Source organism: Mustela nivalis (genome assembly GCF_964662115.1).
Source record: "Mustela nivalis genome assembly, chromosome: 2".
In the NCBI taxonomy this organism is placed as follows: Eukaryota; Metazoa; Chordata; class Mammalia; order Carnivora; family Mustelidae; genus Mustela; species Mustela nivalis.
The window spans coordinates 9,480,236-9,496,819 of record NC_139021.1 but is presented as its reverse complement, the minus strand read 5'-3'; the positions used below and the strand labels follow the sequence as shown (position 1 = coordinate 9,496,819).

The 16,584-nt window shown below is 43.9% G+C and overlaps 1 protein-coding gene across 1 annotated transcript in view; it reads right to left on the bottom strand.

The window, feature by feature from the left end:
• Positions 1 to 8: 8 nt before the first annotated feature.
• The window catches only part of KCNQ3 (potassium voltage-gated channel subfamily Q member 3), a 296,787-nt gene continuing 280,211 nt past the window's right edge, over positions 9 to 16,584 (bottom strand). Inside the window, 4 exon segments of the mRNA XM_082719646.1 lie at positions 9 to 8,998; positions 10,485 to 10,569; positions 12,453 to 12,551; positions 15,372 to 15,503. Of these exon segments, the coding sequence (XP_082575772.1) occupies positions 8,264 to 8,998; positions 10,485 to 10,569; positions 12,453 to 12,551; positions 15,372 to 15,503 (1,051 nt within the window). The 3' untranslated portion in view covers positions 9 to 8,263.

The following is a 16,584-nucleotide window of genomic DNA, read 5'->3' as shown; positions in this document are numbered from 1 at the left end:
TCATCATGATCATTGAAATGTCTATTTATTAATAAGTGGTGCAGTATTTGTTTTAAGATAGAACATAAAAAATCAGGTAAGAAGTGTTTGCATAATATATATGGAAATCAACCTAGTAAAGTTGTTCAAATATTGGACAGAGCCAGAATAGAAATTACACATACAATTTAAAAATTACAGGAAATCATATTATAAAGAGCACTAAAGGCCACTTGTGGAATAGTCGTGTTCCCGTGTAAGCCAGAATGTGAAGAAAGCCTACTTGTAGCATGGAGACAAAATTCAGGGAGCAAGGCACCAGAATTCTATGCCATTAAAGGGGGTTAAAGAAAATACAATCCCAAATCAAATACAATGGATTTATGTTACTGGAAACCTCAACCTGCTAGGCAGAGATTGGTCTTTTCCATCACAGCTACATTAGAAAGAAAAAGGAAAAAGAAAAAGAATAGCCGTATCTTATTGAAAGCAACATAGAGAGAATTTTTCTCTGTAAAATAGGAAATGATTGACAGATCTGATGAAGTAGGCCCATCTTTCTAAGGTGATTTTTAAGATGGGTCAGAGTCTGCCTCATGTCTCCAACAGTAAGAGCTCTGATGCTTGGAACATGGCTGCCACCAATCTTGGACTTTGTCCTCCCCATGTGGATTCTTAACCTTCCCAGGTACATAGAGGGTGGAGCTGCTCTCCCTTTCTTTGGAAAAGTATTCAGAGGGGAAATAGGGTTCAATTACCACATCAAGTTGACTTCTCACTGGGGAACTGTGATCTTTTTAATATTGAGGAAGAGAAACACAACTGTTATGAGCATTCTGTCTCCCAAAGAATGTTTCTGCAGACTCACCTGTCTCTGTAGGATTTCCAAGGCCTGAAATAAAGGTACAGACTAGAGACAGAAGACCAGAGTCAGGAAGGACATTCAAATTTGTTTAGATAAATCAATGACAGAAGATTCTGGGTGGGGGTGTACAGGGCAGAGAACAAGGGGCACTTGTGGGATTATCTGCAGCCATACCAAGCTTCAAGAAATAATGGATTCTACCATGAACAAGGTGAAAGTTTTATGTGGCATTATTTTCTGCCACTGACAGCTGAATTGTGAACCTACTCAAAGGAACAGGTAAGACCCACTGATCAGTTGAGCAGAGCAGCTGACATTGGTTCTCTCTGGGGAACCAATGGGTCTGATTGTTGTACTCTAAAGTCCACTAGGCATGGAAGGGCAAGGCATGGGGGAGGGCCACAGGGCATGATGTGGGAGCGTTTCCATTGACCTGGGAGGTGTGATCGGTGGAGAATAATCTTTGAAGGTACATGAGCTTTGGTTACAACCTCAGCTCTGCTTCTATAATCATGGTATGTTTGGCAAGGTATTTTCCTCCTCAGGTTCAGTTTCTTCAAACTATGATGGAGACATTGACACCACCCACATGAGGTTGTGGTAAGGACAGCAAGAAGTCAAGAGAGAGAGCCATCACATCACATGCAACTCACAAAGACAGGTTAGGATAAGTTTCTCTCCCCTTCCTGGACCTGTCTTGTGGGTAGAGTGAGACATTGGAAGAAAACATGGTTTCATTGTTCACTCCTCTCAAGGCATCAGAGTACAGATGTACATCAGAGTACAGAGTACATTTGACCACACCTAAGAGGAATTACAATTATATTCCCAAGCACTAGGCCAGGCTTTTGACTGCTTAATTATGAGTCACACTCAGGTTATTCTTGTATAGGACCCATGTTTGACTTATTTTCCCAGAACAGGACTATTTAGAGGCTAGAAAGACAGGTGGAATGATAGTCTAAAATTACTGCCATCTTTCTGACTTTGCCTTAGGGGTTTCCAGTTCAGACCAACTCAGAATACCTAAATATCCTTCTACAGGGTTTAGCAAGGGCTATTGGGGAGCTGCGCCAAATTCTGACAAATCTGTCCCAAGCAAAGCATAAGTGGAAACCAACAATGCTAATCCTCATTTAAGCCAACAGGGGGGCCTGTTTACTTTCTAAAATAATTTCACAGTTACACAAACATAAGGTGTCTTAAGGTGAATCCTGTCTGCTTCTTTGTAGCTTTTGGGGACAACCCTAAAGTACCAGTTGTGACCCAGCCAAGAGGGGCATTCTCTTGGACAAAGCAGGAGAAACAAGGCGTGAGGACCAGAGATCCCACCATGAAGGGACACTTTAGTAGAGCTAATGCCTTGAGGTCATATTGATCCCCAAAGAAATCACATCCCCTCTCCTAAATCAAACTTGTTAACTTTTTTTGAAGGCAAAATCCTGCAAAAGAATTGGCTTACAGATGAGGAAACCACCTGAGGCATGGCTCTGGAACTGAATAAGTCCAAGCAATGGGCCAAAGAGCTGAACCAGTCCAGGCTTGGCAGGACAAGGAGGGGACAAAGTAGCAGAGGTCAGAGAAGTGGAGGGGAGTGCCTTCATGGCTATGAGGTTGTTCTTTATTTCTTTTCTCACCTGCTCACAGTAGCAGTGATTTGTGCCAGGACTTTGGAGGTCAACAGGATTAGGGGAGAAGGAACATTGCCTTTCAAGGCATGAGGTCAATCATATTCCATAGATGGGAATAAATTCCAACCAATGTGTCTGGTTTAGCAGTTTCTTGAGTAGGCTAAGAGGTTATCCTTCATCTTCTGGGCTGATCCACAATGTTTTCTTCTTGGTTGCTATGTGACTGTCAGTGTTTGATCTCCAATATCTGGACCAGGATTTAGGAGACCTGGGTTCTTGATTCACTCTGCCACCCAATCACTTATTCAGCCATTGGGTGACTAGTGTGATTCCTTTTATGCTGAGCCTCTGCTTCTTGATCTAAGAAGAGAGGTGGTTTTTCTTCTAATCAAGGTTTATTCTTGTTCTGAGCTTTTGGGAATCTATGAAATTGTATCTCCCTGCATCTGTGACAATGAAGCAAGACACTAGTCACAATTTTCCTATAGGAATAACAAAACTGAGGTTGTTAGAGGCTAGGAACAAATCTCCCTGGAGAGAGTTTGAGAGAGCTTGAACTCCTTCTTCTGGAAGTTCTCCATTCATTGCTAGGATATTGTATGATAGACATCATGGCATGGTTAACTTTTCCTCGTTGTAGCCACTAGTTCCTTCACATTTAATGGTTCCTGCTATTTGACTTTGCCTCCTACAGATCATTCTTTGAGAGAATGGTTCAACATGTGGTATTGTGGGTCCAATGGAACTGCCACAACTCAGCCACTGCAACCCAACCTTCATTTCAACAGTCCTGCCCTTCTTCATTTCATTTATAGAGATGTACTTTTTGAAAAAAGCCCCTGTAAAAGTTCCTGAATCAGGATGGCATTTCCACTGTTCTTTTTCTAAGAAGAGGATTTTCCAGGGGGGTAAATTTGGAGTTCATAGATAGTACTGAGGACTGAGACAGTGGAGTCCACACAGAGTATTAAAAATAAATACATATGACAGTCCCCATATGTATGTGTATATGTATTAGAGTCTTTACATATACCAACTGTTCCATTTGAAAGTCAAAACAGACCTAGAAAGTCAAATACTTGCAAGTGTCTCAAATTTTCATCCATGCCATGTCTATATCCTTCCTGTCTCTTTGAGATTCCCACTGTTGGTCTTCCCAAACCACTAAAACTATAGAGATAGCCTGGTCCCTAGCATGTTCTCACCTCAACATCAGGTTAGAGGACTTGTTTAGGGGACCATTGATTTGGTTTTCAGTAGCATAATATCAGTAGCAGTGGAACACTGGGTGATTTGGATACAAGGAAAGGACTTCTAATCTTTTAAAAAGTTCATACCCAAATAAGCAAGTCTTCAAGGATGAGTGAGGACATGAGGCAAATTCCTAAGGATGCCTGGGGTTGAGAAAACAAAGAAAATCCATATGGTCCTAAGTGCCTTGAGAGCATATTCACAGAAAACAAAGACCAGCTGCAGGGCAGCTTCTGGGGTAAGCGGGGGTGTGCTTGTCAGTACTGTCCAAAGTGCAGTCAACTTTTTAGACCACTGAACAGATTTCTACTCTTGCTCCAGGAGAATTTTATTAGCAGAGTACTACAGGCAGAGGGACACCTTTTTCTTGAAATAGATGTTGTGTCTTGGTTTGTACCATAAGCTTCTCTTGGTCAACACAGTGAAATGGAAGTAACCCAGCTTCTTGTCTGGACTCAATAATTGTAGGGATTTGAAGAGGAGGAGAAAGCTCTGATACTCTAGAAAAGCTAGATACTCTAGAAAGTTCTGATACTCTAAAGCCTCCTTTGTATACAACGTATTTGGAGCTATAAAGCTGAAAGCACTGAACCCAAACTGAAACCACTCATTCAACCACTCAGTCTTCCCTGAGCTGATGGGGTCATTACCATTTTGATGGAGAATTCTTGCTTTCACTTTACTCCCTGCTCAATCTCCCATTGATTTTAAGTGAGGAAGAGCTCCTATCTGTGTAGTTGTCTTCAGGGATAAAATCAGATACTTTCCATTCCTGGTAGACATAGTTTCAAGGGAACTCCAATATTTGAGGCCACCAGATTCCTAGCTTTTTGGTGGCAGGAACTGCAGTTTTCTTACCTCTGAATTTCCAGTGTGTTACATAGTGCCTAGAAGACAATGGTGCTTAGTAAATCTCGTAAATGAATAAACAAACACATGTTTTTATATTATCAGTAGAGTGACATGGATTTAGAATTGCCTTGCAAATTGTGAGTAGATCCTATAATAATAGGATTTCCTACAATTAATTATTCTTTCAACTTACAGTGTCTGGGAACTTCCCTGCACAAAACAGGCAAAGCATAATGCTTTAATTATTGACTAATGAGCTCATCTTAAACTATAGTATATCTTGGCAGTTTTCAAGATTCTTTCACTGAAACTAGAGTTTCAATATATCATTGTTCTATCTACTAAGTCCAAGCTCTCAGTTCCCAGAAAAAGTATAGTCAGTGAATAGAACTTGCTCAAGTTGATGCTTTTTTTTTTTTCTTTTCCTCCCACAATTATTTTCCTTAAAATTTTCAGGTTTGCTTGTGTGCTGGTGTTTGATGGTCAAAATGCACATTGATCTCAAGTACTTTCTTCTCAGCCCGACTGGTCACGTCTTACCTAACATTCAGAAGATAGCTGTCTCTCATTCATTTTGATCCTCCTAAAAAATGACTTCTTAAAGTCTTCCTATATTGTATTGTGATACACAGAGACGGAACACCTATAATGGGATTACACTTCCACTTAAGGAAATTATTCCTAGTTTTTACAATGGAATTAATTTGTCATGATTTCATGGGATTTTGCTAAAACTACTGTAGCTTCCCCAGCCAGCTTCAGGACCACTAGTATATCTGAAGCAAGATGATCTTAGGCCACATTATTAACCAGTTCCGTTGGATTTTTCCATCATGCTCTTCTTTTTTTCTGACAGAAAGATCCTTAGGGAGGCACACATTGTTTCTCCCCATAACTTAAGTTCAGTCCTATACCTTGAGTTTCTTCTCCATCAATGCAAGCCAGGTGATGATGTTATCTGTGAGCAGGTGACTTCAATAGTTTTGGCTTGCTTTTCTGGAATGGTCTTTTTTTTTTTTTTTTTTTCTTTTAAAGGGACATCAAAACTGAACATTCAAGAAGTTCATTTTTCTCTTTTTTCTTAGATGAGAAAGAACAGCTCTTAAAAAGCCTTATCATTTAGTTATTCATGATCACGTATTTTGTCTTTGTCTACACTGATAATGACAGCTTACCACATGTTGGAGATGTGATGGTAACAGACATAAACCCAATCAATCCCTGTCATCTTGGCCTTATGATCCAGCAGAGGAGGTTAGACTGCCCTCCTATGGTTTAAGAAATAATACAAACTCTTATCCTTTGTAGGTTTTTCAAAGAACCTAAGGCAGTCCTCTAACTTTGGATCCATGATAACTATTTTTAGCTTGAGGATGAAAAGTCTCACTTGTCCACCTGAGAACTCTATTGAGTTCCTGGCAAATGCATCTGTTGGTAGGACACCGAGGCCTGTCAGTTCTGTAAGAATATTAATAAAGTAGGTAAACATAATTTGTGCATATGTGGAGAGTTTGAGTCATTCTCCATTTTTTTTTGTCTCAAATAATTCACGTACATAAAGAAAAACACAGTAACATATTAGACGATAGGTAGCTCAATCACTTATAGTAAAAGATTCTAGGAGGGTCAGAAGCAAGAACCAAACCCTAAGGAAAGGGCACAGGGTTTCTTAGGTCATTAACTCCAATGGCACTTTCATGCATATAATCCATTCCCTTTGTCCTTCAGGTTGCTAGAAGGTCAAATGCAAAACCATAGGACAGGAGGAGGGTTCAGGTCTGAATTGCGTGATCATTCTTGAGTATTTCCCACCTTAGACTTCAATGCCGATGCCTCTCTGTGAGATTCTCCAAGTAAAAATGGCAGGCTTTTGTTGATGATTTCTAAAGTCAGGGACCACACCTTCATTATTATGGTACTCTGAGTCTTTTGCACAGTACTGTTGATTTGTGTTGAAAGAAACCAAGATCTGAGAAACTAGTTCTCTCCAACAAAGTACAAGTTTCCTGCATCAGGTCATGATGAAAGCAGCAACCAGATGTCTGCCGCAGCTACCACAGCTCTTGACAAGACTGAGGAAAACATCAGTATCATTTGCGTGTAGACAGGCCCTCTTGATCATTTTTGATGGTAACCATGGCAACCACCCATAACCAGTGCTTAGATGTGGGATAAGAGCGAGACAGTGATACTGTCGTGTCATAATTTAGCTAATCCAGCCCAAACCTAACAGAAACCTCTTCCACTTAAGTGTTTCAGAAAGTAGTGATACCTCATAAGAGGCCAGAGGATGGCTTGTGCTTAATATTAATACTTACTCACTTGGGCAGTGCTCTCCAGGGGGTCTGCTTACACTTGGGCTAATCTTATGGCTACTTGTCATTTAAAAAAATCTGGAGGAGTAAAACTGGATGGTTCTGAAAATTTTGCCCATTTGCATACTAATAAATGTTGAAGTTTGCTTGCTTGAAGTGTTTGTTTTATTCTCCTAGAACCAAAATGCAAGGCATCAAGCAAGCAATTTTTGCAGTAAGAGCAAACAGCCCCCTCATGCTGAAAAAATTGTGGTGTGGGTGCTTGCTACACGACAGAGTCCAGTTATCTTGGCACAATTTCTGGGTCCCACTGTATAAGGGGCAGAGTTGTGTGGTATCAGGAGACCAGGACATTGAGTGAGCCAGCTTTGAGTCCCAGATTTCCAGGGGACAATGAGGTGACCCCAGGCTTGTCTCTACCCGAGCCAAAGGTTTCTCACTTTTACAAAGGAAAACTTGGACCAGATAATTTCTGGTTTCTAATTTTCATTTGAGATGGATATTTTGTACAAGTACCATGGGGAGGAATGTGAGTTGAAACCTCATTTTAAAGGCACTGATCTTAGCTCCTGTCCAGAGGGCACCCTACTTCTGATAAATTTCATTATCTTTGGCTACATAAATTGGAAACTATTTGAACTTGTGTGTGTGTTTTCTCCCCGCCAATTCATAACTCCCTCGAAATGCTACACGTGGGATTACCAGGGATGAGGGAACAGGCAGGACACAGACCACGGCAGGGCAAATGAGGTCCCTTTGAGAGCGTTTAGATGGTTTTGTTAGTTTTTCCCAAAAAATAATTTTAAAAAATCGTGGCTTTGGATATGCAATGACCGTCTTATTTCTTCTTTAGTGTTTTAGCTCAGTCGGCCCCCTCTTTGATTCGCAATGCATTTTTGTTCCCAAACTATTTGCTTACTCTAGAAAACAGTTAATTACTGGTCTGTTTTACACAAAGGGGCAGTGGTTCGAGAAAGAACTTAAACTACATTCCCTGCTTACCAAACCAAAACCCACAGCAGTCAACCAAACGGACAGATAGCACAGCTCGGCGATAATTTCTCCCCATCCTGGTCCAATAATGATTTAAATTAAGAACAGCAGATAAATGTATATCCTAGAAGAGATTAGCGGTACCATTTATATATTGTAAAGTCATGCAAACCATGCTTAAAAGGAAGCAGCTTCACTGTGGTGACCTGGGGAGGAGGAAGGCCGTGAGAAGCCCCTGCCCTGGTGGGGGGCCGCCACGCACATGCATGTGTTTGATGCAGCTACTGGTGATCTCACCGTCAAGTGTCGGGTGTGAGAGCAAGTGAGCTATACAAAGTCTGTCTACATTACAAGGAGAACTCAGCCCACGACCCCTTCTAAATGGGCTTGTTGGGAGGGGTCCACATTGAATCAGAAATCCCATCCCCTGTGGATGACAGAGGTATGGAGCCACTGGGGGTGAAGGGGTCCGTGTCCGTGTCTGTCTCACCCTCGGCGAGGTAACGTTTCTCCCTCATCCAGCTCGATCCCCCACTCGGGCCAAACATGTAATCATCTCTGTCCTGGGAGATGCTGAAGCCACTTGGAGACCGCTCCAGCTCCTCATGGTTGACCGACATCAGGGACAGGGGCGTGTCACTGTCCCGCGTGATGCTCTGTCTCTGTCGGGGGGAGACCCGGTCCAAGCAGGGGCCGTGCAGTTCAGCCTGGGAGTGGTAGCTCACTCTGGAGTCGAGAAGAGTCAAGATAGGCAGGACAGTGGGCCTTTCCACATACGTTGCTGCTGAGGAGGAAAGTGTTGCTTGAACCTTTCCAGAACTGGGTCCTCCTCGGGGCAGGTTCACAGGGTCATGGGCAAAAAACCCAAAGGGGCCGACTTTGTCCAGGGGCAGCTGGTGGAAGCTGTAGGGGGCCTCGGGGGGGCCCTTCTCAGAATAGTTGCAGATGATGGTTTTTAGATCTGCATCTCTGTTGTCCTCTAGCTTCTCCACCTCTGCAGGTGAGGAGGTGCCCTTGGTCGGGTAGTATTCCGTGACGTGCACCTGCAGCCTTTCCATGTGCTGCAGGTGCATATCTACCAGGAAGTCCAGTTTCTTCCCCATGTCATGAACCTGGGAGATACAAGGAAGTGGGTGTCACTGCTTTTCCAGGATGGGGGTGGCTTTTTCTGGTTGGGAAGAAATACCACAGGAAAGCAGGAGGGTTCCTGCAAATCATCATCTTTACAAAAATGGACTATTTCATGCTTCCTACCTTGGAGCCCTACACATGGATTAGTGCTAATCTAGAAACAACCTGGCAAGAGCTTTCTGGGAAGTGAAAGCTGGGACCAGAGAAGGGATCTGATGACAAGTGGTATCCTTGGAGGAGATGGCTTTGCTGCTGCCATTTGGGTCAAGGAGCAAGAGTTCTTGATTTGCAAATAAATATTCACTTAGATAGAAGTCTGTGGGTGGTTAGTATCTGTTCCTCCTATGGGCTGTGCAAACCTCTAAGACCCAAGAGCAGTGGGCAGCAAGAACTGTGTCTCTTAGAACTGGAGGTCCCAGCTAGGGGCCTTGGAGTGGGAGCTGCAGCCAGGTAAGTTGTATTTGCTCCGAGCTGCAAAACCTGGGAACTGACTCAATCTTTGTGAGCGCATACACACGTGTGTGTGTGTGTGTGTGTGTGTGTGTGTGTGTGTGTACATGCATGTATGGTGTTCCCTTCCCGACAACTCACACTCCCCAGAAGGCACTGCAGGCAAGGATAGCACCCCTTCTTCCAGGTAAGACCAGGTAGCACAGTACCATGTAGAGGCTGGGACTGTATCCGAGCCTTAATGGTAACTAATACTTAGAGCACCTAGTAAGTACCTGACTCTGCTTGATGCTCCTTAAAGATGTTGACTCATTTCATTTCCCAACAGCTCTGGGAGGTGATTATCTCTCTTTTACAGGTGAGGAAACAGAGGCAGAGAGAGGAAATAGTTTGTCAAAGGTCACGGAGCTGGGAAATGGAAGAGCTGAGATTATAAATTAAAATTTAAAAATGAAAAATTATATTCTTGATATGCCAAGAAAGGGTAATCCTCCAAATTTCCTCTTGCCTCTCTTGCACAGGTCCAATGCTGGGTTATGAATAAAACGCGAGGGCTGGTAGGGCTCCTCATGGAAGCCGACAGACCCATCTTCAGTGAGTACAGCTGTGCTCACAGAAATCCTTTCCCAGAGGAAGAGGACACGTGAGCTCAATAGGGTGCTGGGTGGGAATGGCTTCTCTTTCTGCCCTGACCATAGCTGCGAAGAGCAGTTATATCTGTTGAGGGCCTGCTGCGTGCCAGCAGCTATTCCACACGATTCATGGGTACCAACTCATTCAGTCCTTATAGTCACCTTATAAGGTAACGGAATCCCCATTTTGTAGATGGGCACCCTGAGGCTCAGGACAATGCATGAACTTGCACAGTCAGTGTGTGCTAACTCGGGATGTAATTTCCACATCGCTTTTCTGAGTGGTAGAGATTCAACTGTTACCTTCCTAGGAGGAAAAAAAAAATGACCTTTGAACACAAAAGTCCTACAGCTTGTTTTTTGGTGAGGGAAAGGAAAGACCCACCTGTCTTTCGACTTTCACGAACTTCCCCATCATGCTTTGGTCTTCAGTTTCTGAAGTGGATGCTCTGGCTACATATGGTTCATTCCTAGGAAAGAGCCAACGCGTCGGTCGGTAAGATCGTCATACCTGCTTGTGCTTTGCCAGGCTGTCTCGGCAGAGCCAACTATGGCCCCTGGAGCTATCATCCCCATGCTCACGCTTATGCAATTTGGAAAAGACCCACTCAGCTCTGGAGGCACAAGGGAGTCAGGAAAGGCTAGCCTTCTCCTGCCTTCAGCACTGGGGTCTTACTATTCTCTGTGGCAATAGATGAAGCCAAATATTAAGCTGGGTCAAAATTAATAAAGCAGCGTGCTATGTCTAGAGGGTTTGGTGCCTTTGAATCACGTATTTTGGATTTCAGTGTTGGACTAAGTTTGAGAGCTTCTAAGTGTGTGGAGGGTAGACTGGGTTGGGCTGGGGGTTGGCTAATCTTTGAAATTCTATATGGTGGGTATATCTCATCTGTTCCATTTGGATGGATGGGGGAAACAGATGTGGGATCTGGAAAATGATGCAAAAGAGACTTCTGGTAGGGAATGGAATTGAGATGGTTCCTTGGTGGTACAGGTTATGTTCTAAAGGAGAAGCGAACCTGTGGGGAGCCTGGCTGGGGCTCAAAACCATCGTGTCAGGCACTATGAAGGTAGCTGGTTTTCTCTTTCAGGGGCTCTTGACTCCTGCTCAACCCCTGGCCTGTCTCAGGGCTGAGCAGTCTTGATTTATTTATTTTTTTTTAAAGATCTTATTTATTTATTTGTCAAAGAGAGAGAGAGCAAAAGCAAGCACAGGCAGAGAGGCAGGCAGAGTCAGAGGGAGAAGCAGGCTCCCTCCGGAGCAAGGAGCCCGATGTGGGACTCGATCCCAGGACGCTGGGATCATGACCTGAGCCAAAGGCAGCTGCTTAACCAACTGAGCCACCCAGGCGTCCCTGAGCAGTCTTGATCTAAAGCAGACATGGCCTGTGTGCTCATTCCAGGCCACCAGTCTTTTCCTTCACTTGTGCAGAGTTTTAAGAACATGTAAACCATTTCAAAAGTAAGGAATTTCATATATGACATATGAATATTCAGTGTTTCTTGAAAAATTAGACTCCTCAGAACCAGAGGATAGCGATTCCTAAAATTAACAACAGCAGAGCAGAGCAGAAGGATGATGATTTCCTGAAGTGGGGCGCGTGCCCTCCAGGAGCCCCAGGTCTACCACCCCTCACTCCATCTCCCCAACTGAGGCTGAAGGTCAGATGCTTCATCCCGCTTGCACCCTTGCTTTGTTTATAGTAGGGAAACTTATTGCTCTAAGGTTCCTGGGAGTTCTTTCTTTACTCATCCATGTTCCCTGTCCTGAAGACTTCTGGGAATAAAGAAGGTATAAATTTGGGCAGTGGACTTTATCCAGGACTGCTCCTGGTTCACTGGGGTCTGTATAAGGAACACTTCCAAACACTTGGTGTGGGAAGAGCAGGACTGCCCCAGGGAGGGACAGAGCTCTCTGCTTGTGACCATGCTGTCGGAGGCCTGACACCTGATTTCCTTCCCTGTGAGGGGGTTTGGTCCACACAGGGCTAATGGGGCAGGAAATGCTAAATGGCCTCAACTCTGCTCTCACAAGGTATTATTCTATTGTGTTCCAATACATTCGTGGGGCTTCTACACTTTTATAACACGTTGAGGGTTATGTTTATTTTCAATAACCACAGAAGGAGTGTCGCCCACATGGTCTGGAAAGAGGGACAGTAAGTCTTTAGTACGGCACCCTTGCAAATAGCCCCAAACCGGAATAAGCTTCAAGCTCTTATCTTCATTTTACTGAGAGGAACGGCAACCTGCCCCACCCCCAACCCCACTGCCCCCAGCCATAAAGGAAGTGAGCTGAGATATGGGCATGGGGGCGGGCCATGCAGCCGCAGTCCATGTCCCCAGGTCCCACCTGGGAGACTGCTGAGATGGGTAGGTGAACGCTGCCCCTCTCTGAGACTTCTTGTGTTTTGGGGTAGATGGAGGTCCAGGGGTGAAAATCATGTCTATTCTGAAAGAGACACACAAGGAGGGGATTACGTCACAAAGAACTTTACAGGGAAAGAGAGGAGAGCAGTTCCTTCTCTTCGCTCTTTAGCCAGGCAGAGTTTGAAATAATATAGGAGAAGGGAGAGGGGAGTAGGGGAGGAGAGAGAAAGAGGGGGTGAAGGAGAGCGATAAATTATAATCGCAATGTAGTAGTGAGCGCATCTCCCCATCCCAGGGGACAGAGGCAGCTAAACCAGAGACAGGGTGAGGGTCATGTCTTGTTGGTTCTTCTAAAAAACGTCATGGGTGCCACAAGCCTATCTGGTGGTCCACCATTTTTATTCTTTCTCTGAAAACCTGATTAGGGTGTTTTCTCGTACAACCGTAGGCTTCGATTTCAGCTGTGCAGATCTTTGCTGCTCTTCATCCCCTGGGGGGATGGTTCTGCACCCACACTTGCACCTCGCTTCCATTTCTGTAGGAGGCGCCAACTCCCCCATCCATTTTCCCCAAGCACGACCAGAGACAGATGTACACACTGCCCTGCAGGACTGGGGCAGGGTGTGGGACCAACTCTGCAGGCTCGTTACAGCCCCAGGACCACTAAGACCATGTGCTCAAAAGGGGCCTTGGGTCACTCGGTTTCTCTGCAGACCTGGCTGCTCCTCCACTGACACCACCATATACCCAACCACACTTCCATTCTCTCGGTCCTACCACCCTATCAGCATGGCTGGGGATATGCAATTAGCTATCCAGGTGTTCAACCTCTAGCCACGGCTCTTTGAAATAAGTGTGCCTAATAAACATTGAAGCAACACCAGCTGGAAGGTCCACTCTGCGTGCATTAAGATGGGCCAATAATCTTCATCTGGTATGTCCTAGACATCATGCTGAGAGAGCCATATTTGCATCAATGACAGCATGTTGGGCTCAGAACTCATTTGCTCATGCGTTTGTGAAGCAGGCATTGAGCACCGACTATGTGCCTGCCACTATGCTCGGTAGCAGTCGGTATTCCATTTATGGATAAGTCAAGGTCACAAATAAGTGTTCCTCCAATCCGACATCATGGTTAACTTCCTACTCATTCAATCTGATGGTTCTGTTCACTCTGCAGGACACCCCAGCAGGGAAACACTATTCAGATGAGGACACCAATGTCCAGACGGGACTTGACTTGTGTCCACCTGAAATCTCACACAGGCCAGACGATGAGCCTCAATATAGGGCTTTGGTTTCCCAATGTCCGTTCTGTGTCTTGACCTCATATTACCCTTTGGTTTTTTAAAATGGATTTTTGTTTTAGAAGGAAATTTTTATAATTCATTAAAGATTTGATCAATTTTAAAAGTGGACTTTTTAAAGACACACATGGACTCATCACTTTAGTATAACTACAGCAGTCTGTTGGGGGAAGACCTACTCTTTTTCTGCAGGTTCCCTATATGAGAGTGTGTGGGTTTATTTCTTTCTTTTTTTTTTTTTTTTTAAAGATTTTATTTATTTATCAGAGAGGGGGGGGGGGGAGGGAGCGAGCACAGGCAGACAGAATGGCAGGCAGAGGCAGAGGGAGAAGCAGGCTCCCCGCTGAGCAAGGAGCCCGATGTGGGACTCGATCCCAGGATGCCGGGATCATGACCTGAGCCGAAGGCAGCTGCTTAACCAACTGAGCCACCCAGGCGTCCCGGGTTTATTTCTAAGTAAACATATGTGCATATGTTTTTGTAATCATACGGTATGTATGTATTATAATATCACTAGATTGATGTAGAGACTGTATAGGAACACAATCATTTGTATACATTTAAGTATATGGAGGTATATAAGTATGTAAATATATGTCTTATTGTATTATTAATAATCATATTGTGCATATATATATTCAATGATCACATCATTTTTTAAATCTCATTATATACATTTTTTTAGAGAAAGAGAGTGTGAGGGGACTAGGGAGAGGGGCAGAGGAAGAGGAAGATAATCTTAAGCAGGCTTCATGCTTAGTGCAGAGCCTGACACAGGGCTTGATCCCATGACCCTGAGATCACAACCTAAACTAAATCAAGAGTTGGACACTGAACCGACTGAACCACCCATGTGCACCTCATTATATACATTTTCTAAATGTCATTTGATGGTTGTATAACTTTTTAATAAGAGTAGGAACATTTTTTTCTTAATTGCTATTTATATAATTAGTAAAGTGGAATTTGGTGTGTCAGACAGAATAGGAGTTGTGCAGCCAATTGGATGTAGTGTGATTTCCAGCTCTGCCACTGATTAATTTTAGGTGAGCCCACTGCCCCTTGAGCTTGGTTTTGTGATCTATAAGAGGATATCCACAATGCAATATCTCATGAGGTTATAAGGGATTAGACATACATATGCAGAACACCTCAACAAAAACAGTGGCAATTATTAGTTGGGTGTTGATATTGTTTCCATATTTTCACTATTATAAATAATACCTGGTGAACTTTTTTTAATATGGTGAAAAATTTATATTTAGCATTGGATGCTTGGACTCATCTCATTCTGACTGGCAACATTCAAAGCTTCATAGTCAGGGGCCAGTTAGACATATGCCTTTTCTCCATGAGGACTGATCAGGGTGTTGACCTTGGCTAAGGTCGATGTCACAGAGTTTCTTCATGGCCTGTTTGGTGCTTGTTGGCTTTCATAGCCACAATGCATGATGAACATTTTTGTTCTTAAAATTTCTCCCCAGCACCCTGGACTGTTTCTGAATGGCTTTCACCCTAAGCGCTAGCTAGATTCAATGGGCTCAGGTTCCTTCATGGTCAGGAGAGCAGAGTTCCTCCAGATACAACTCTCTTACCTGGTTTGAAGGTACTTTATCCTGGAAAGCATGTCAAGATGTCCTGCAGAATACTGCTCAATCACATCCTTCACATCGTAAGGCCTCAAAGTCTCCTTAAATTTTTTTTTATAGAGACGGAATTGTAGGATTCTGCAAAGCGAAGTGGAGACGTGTGTGCTTCATGAGTATAGAGCAAAGGAAACTACAATTCAAGCCTAGTAAACTCAGGGGCAGGCAGAGCAAAGAACCAAAGAGAAATGACTTGATGGGGGAGGAGAATTTCCAACCCACCGTTCTGGTCCCACCCCTTCGAACAACAACAGTCAGGCTGGCCGGTACCACTTTTTCATGACTACCTTCCTTCAATCCTTTAAGTAATAATGAAATCACAGTAACAATAAGAGCTAACATTCACTGGGCATTCATTCCAAGTCAGACACTGAGCTAAGTGTTTTATGAACAATCTGCTAACAGATCAACTTGTAGATGATAAGACTGTGGACCAAAGAGGTCCAGTATCTTTCCAGGGCCACCTGACTAATAATGTCAGAGCTGTCCTCAAACCCAGGTTTGTATGCTGACAAGGCCCATGCTCTTAATCACCGTGTCACACTGCTTTCTATCTGAGGACAGTGGGCATATTTCCTCCTCGACAGCCTCTTTAATTATTTGACGTGTGAGCGCCTAGAAAAGAGAAACTATCTTCTGTTCCCTGAGTTTTCTCAGCTTCTTAATAAAAGGGGGGAACCTAGAACTTATAGATGCCAAAGCCTTGTTTCCATCTTCCTGGGAATCAGTAAAGACACCCAGATGGCTAATGTTCCTTGAAAACCCCATGACAGGGTCAGCCTCCAGTGAGCATGGTGTCAGGTAAAACCCCTAATCATAGGCTAGCGCTGGGAAACAACAGCCTACATACGCCAGGCCCTCCCTTCTCTCCATGAGGGTCTCTTTCTGCATGGCATTTAGAGTTCATGGTGTTTGTCACAGCCCAGGTCCAGCATCTCAACACTCTTTTGGCATATTGATTATGCCATCCAATTCATGTGCCATCCTTTCCAACTGGGTGCCATTTTATGAGCCTGCCCTTGATGCGGCTCTTTCTAAGGTAGGAGTCAGCAGTATGTGGCTCACAGAACAAATCTGACCTACTGCCTGTTTTTGAAAGTAAAGTGATGTTGGAACACACCCACCCCCATTCATGTATATACTGTCAATGGCTGCTTTTATG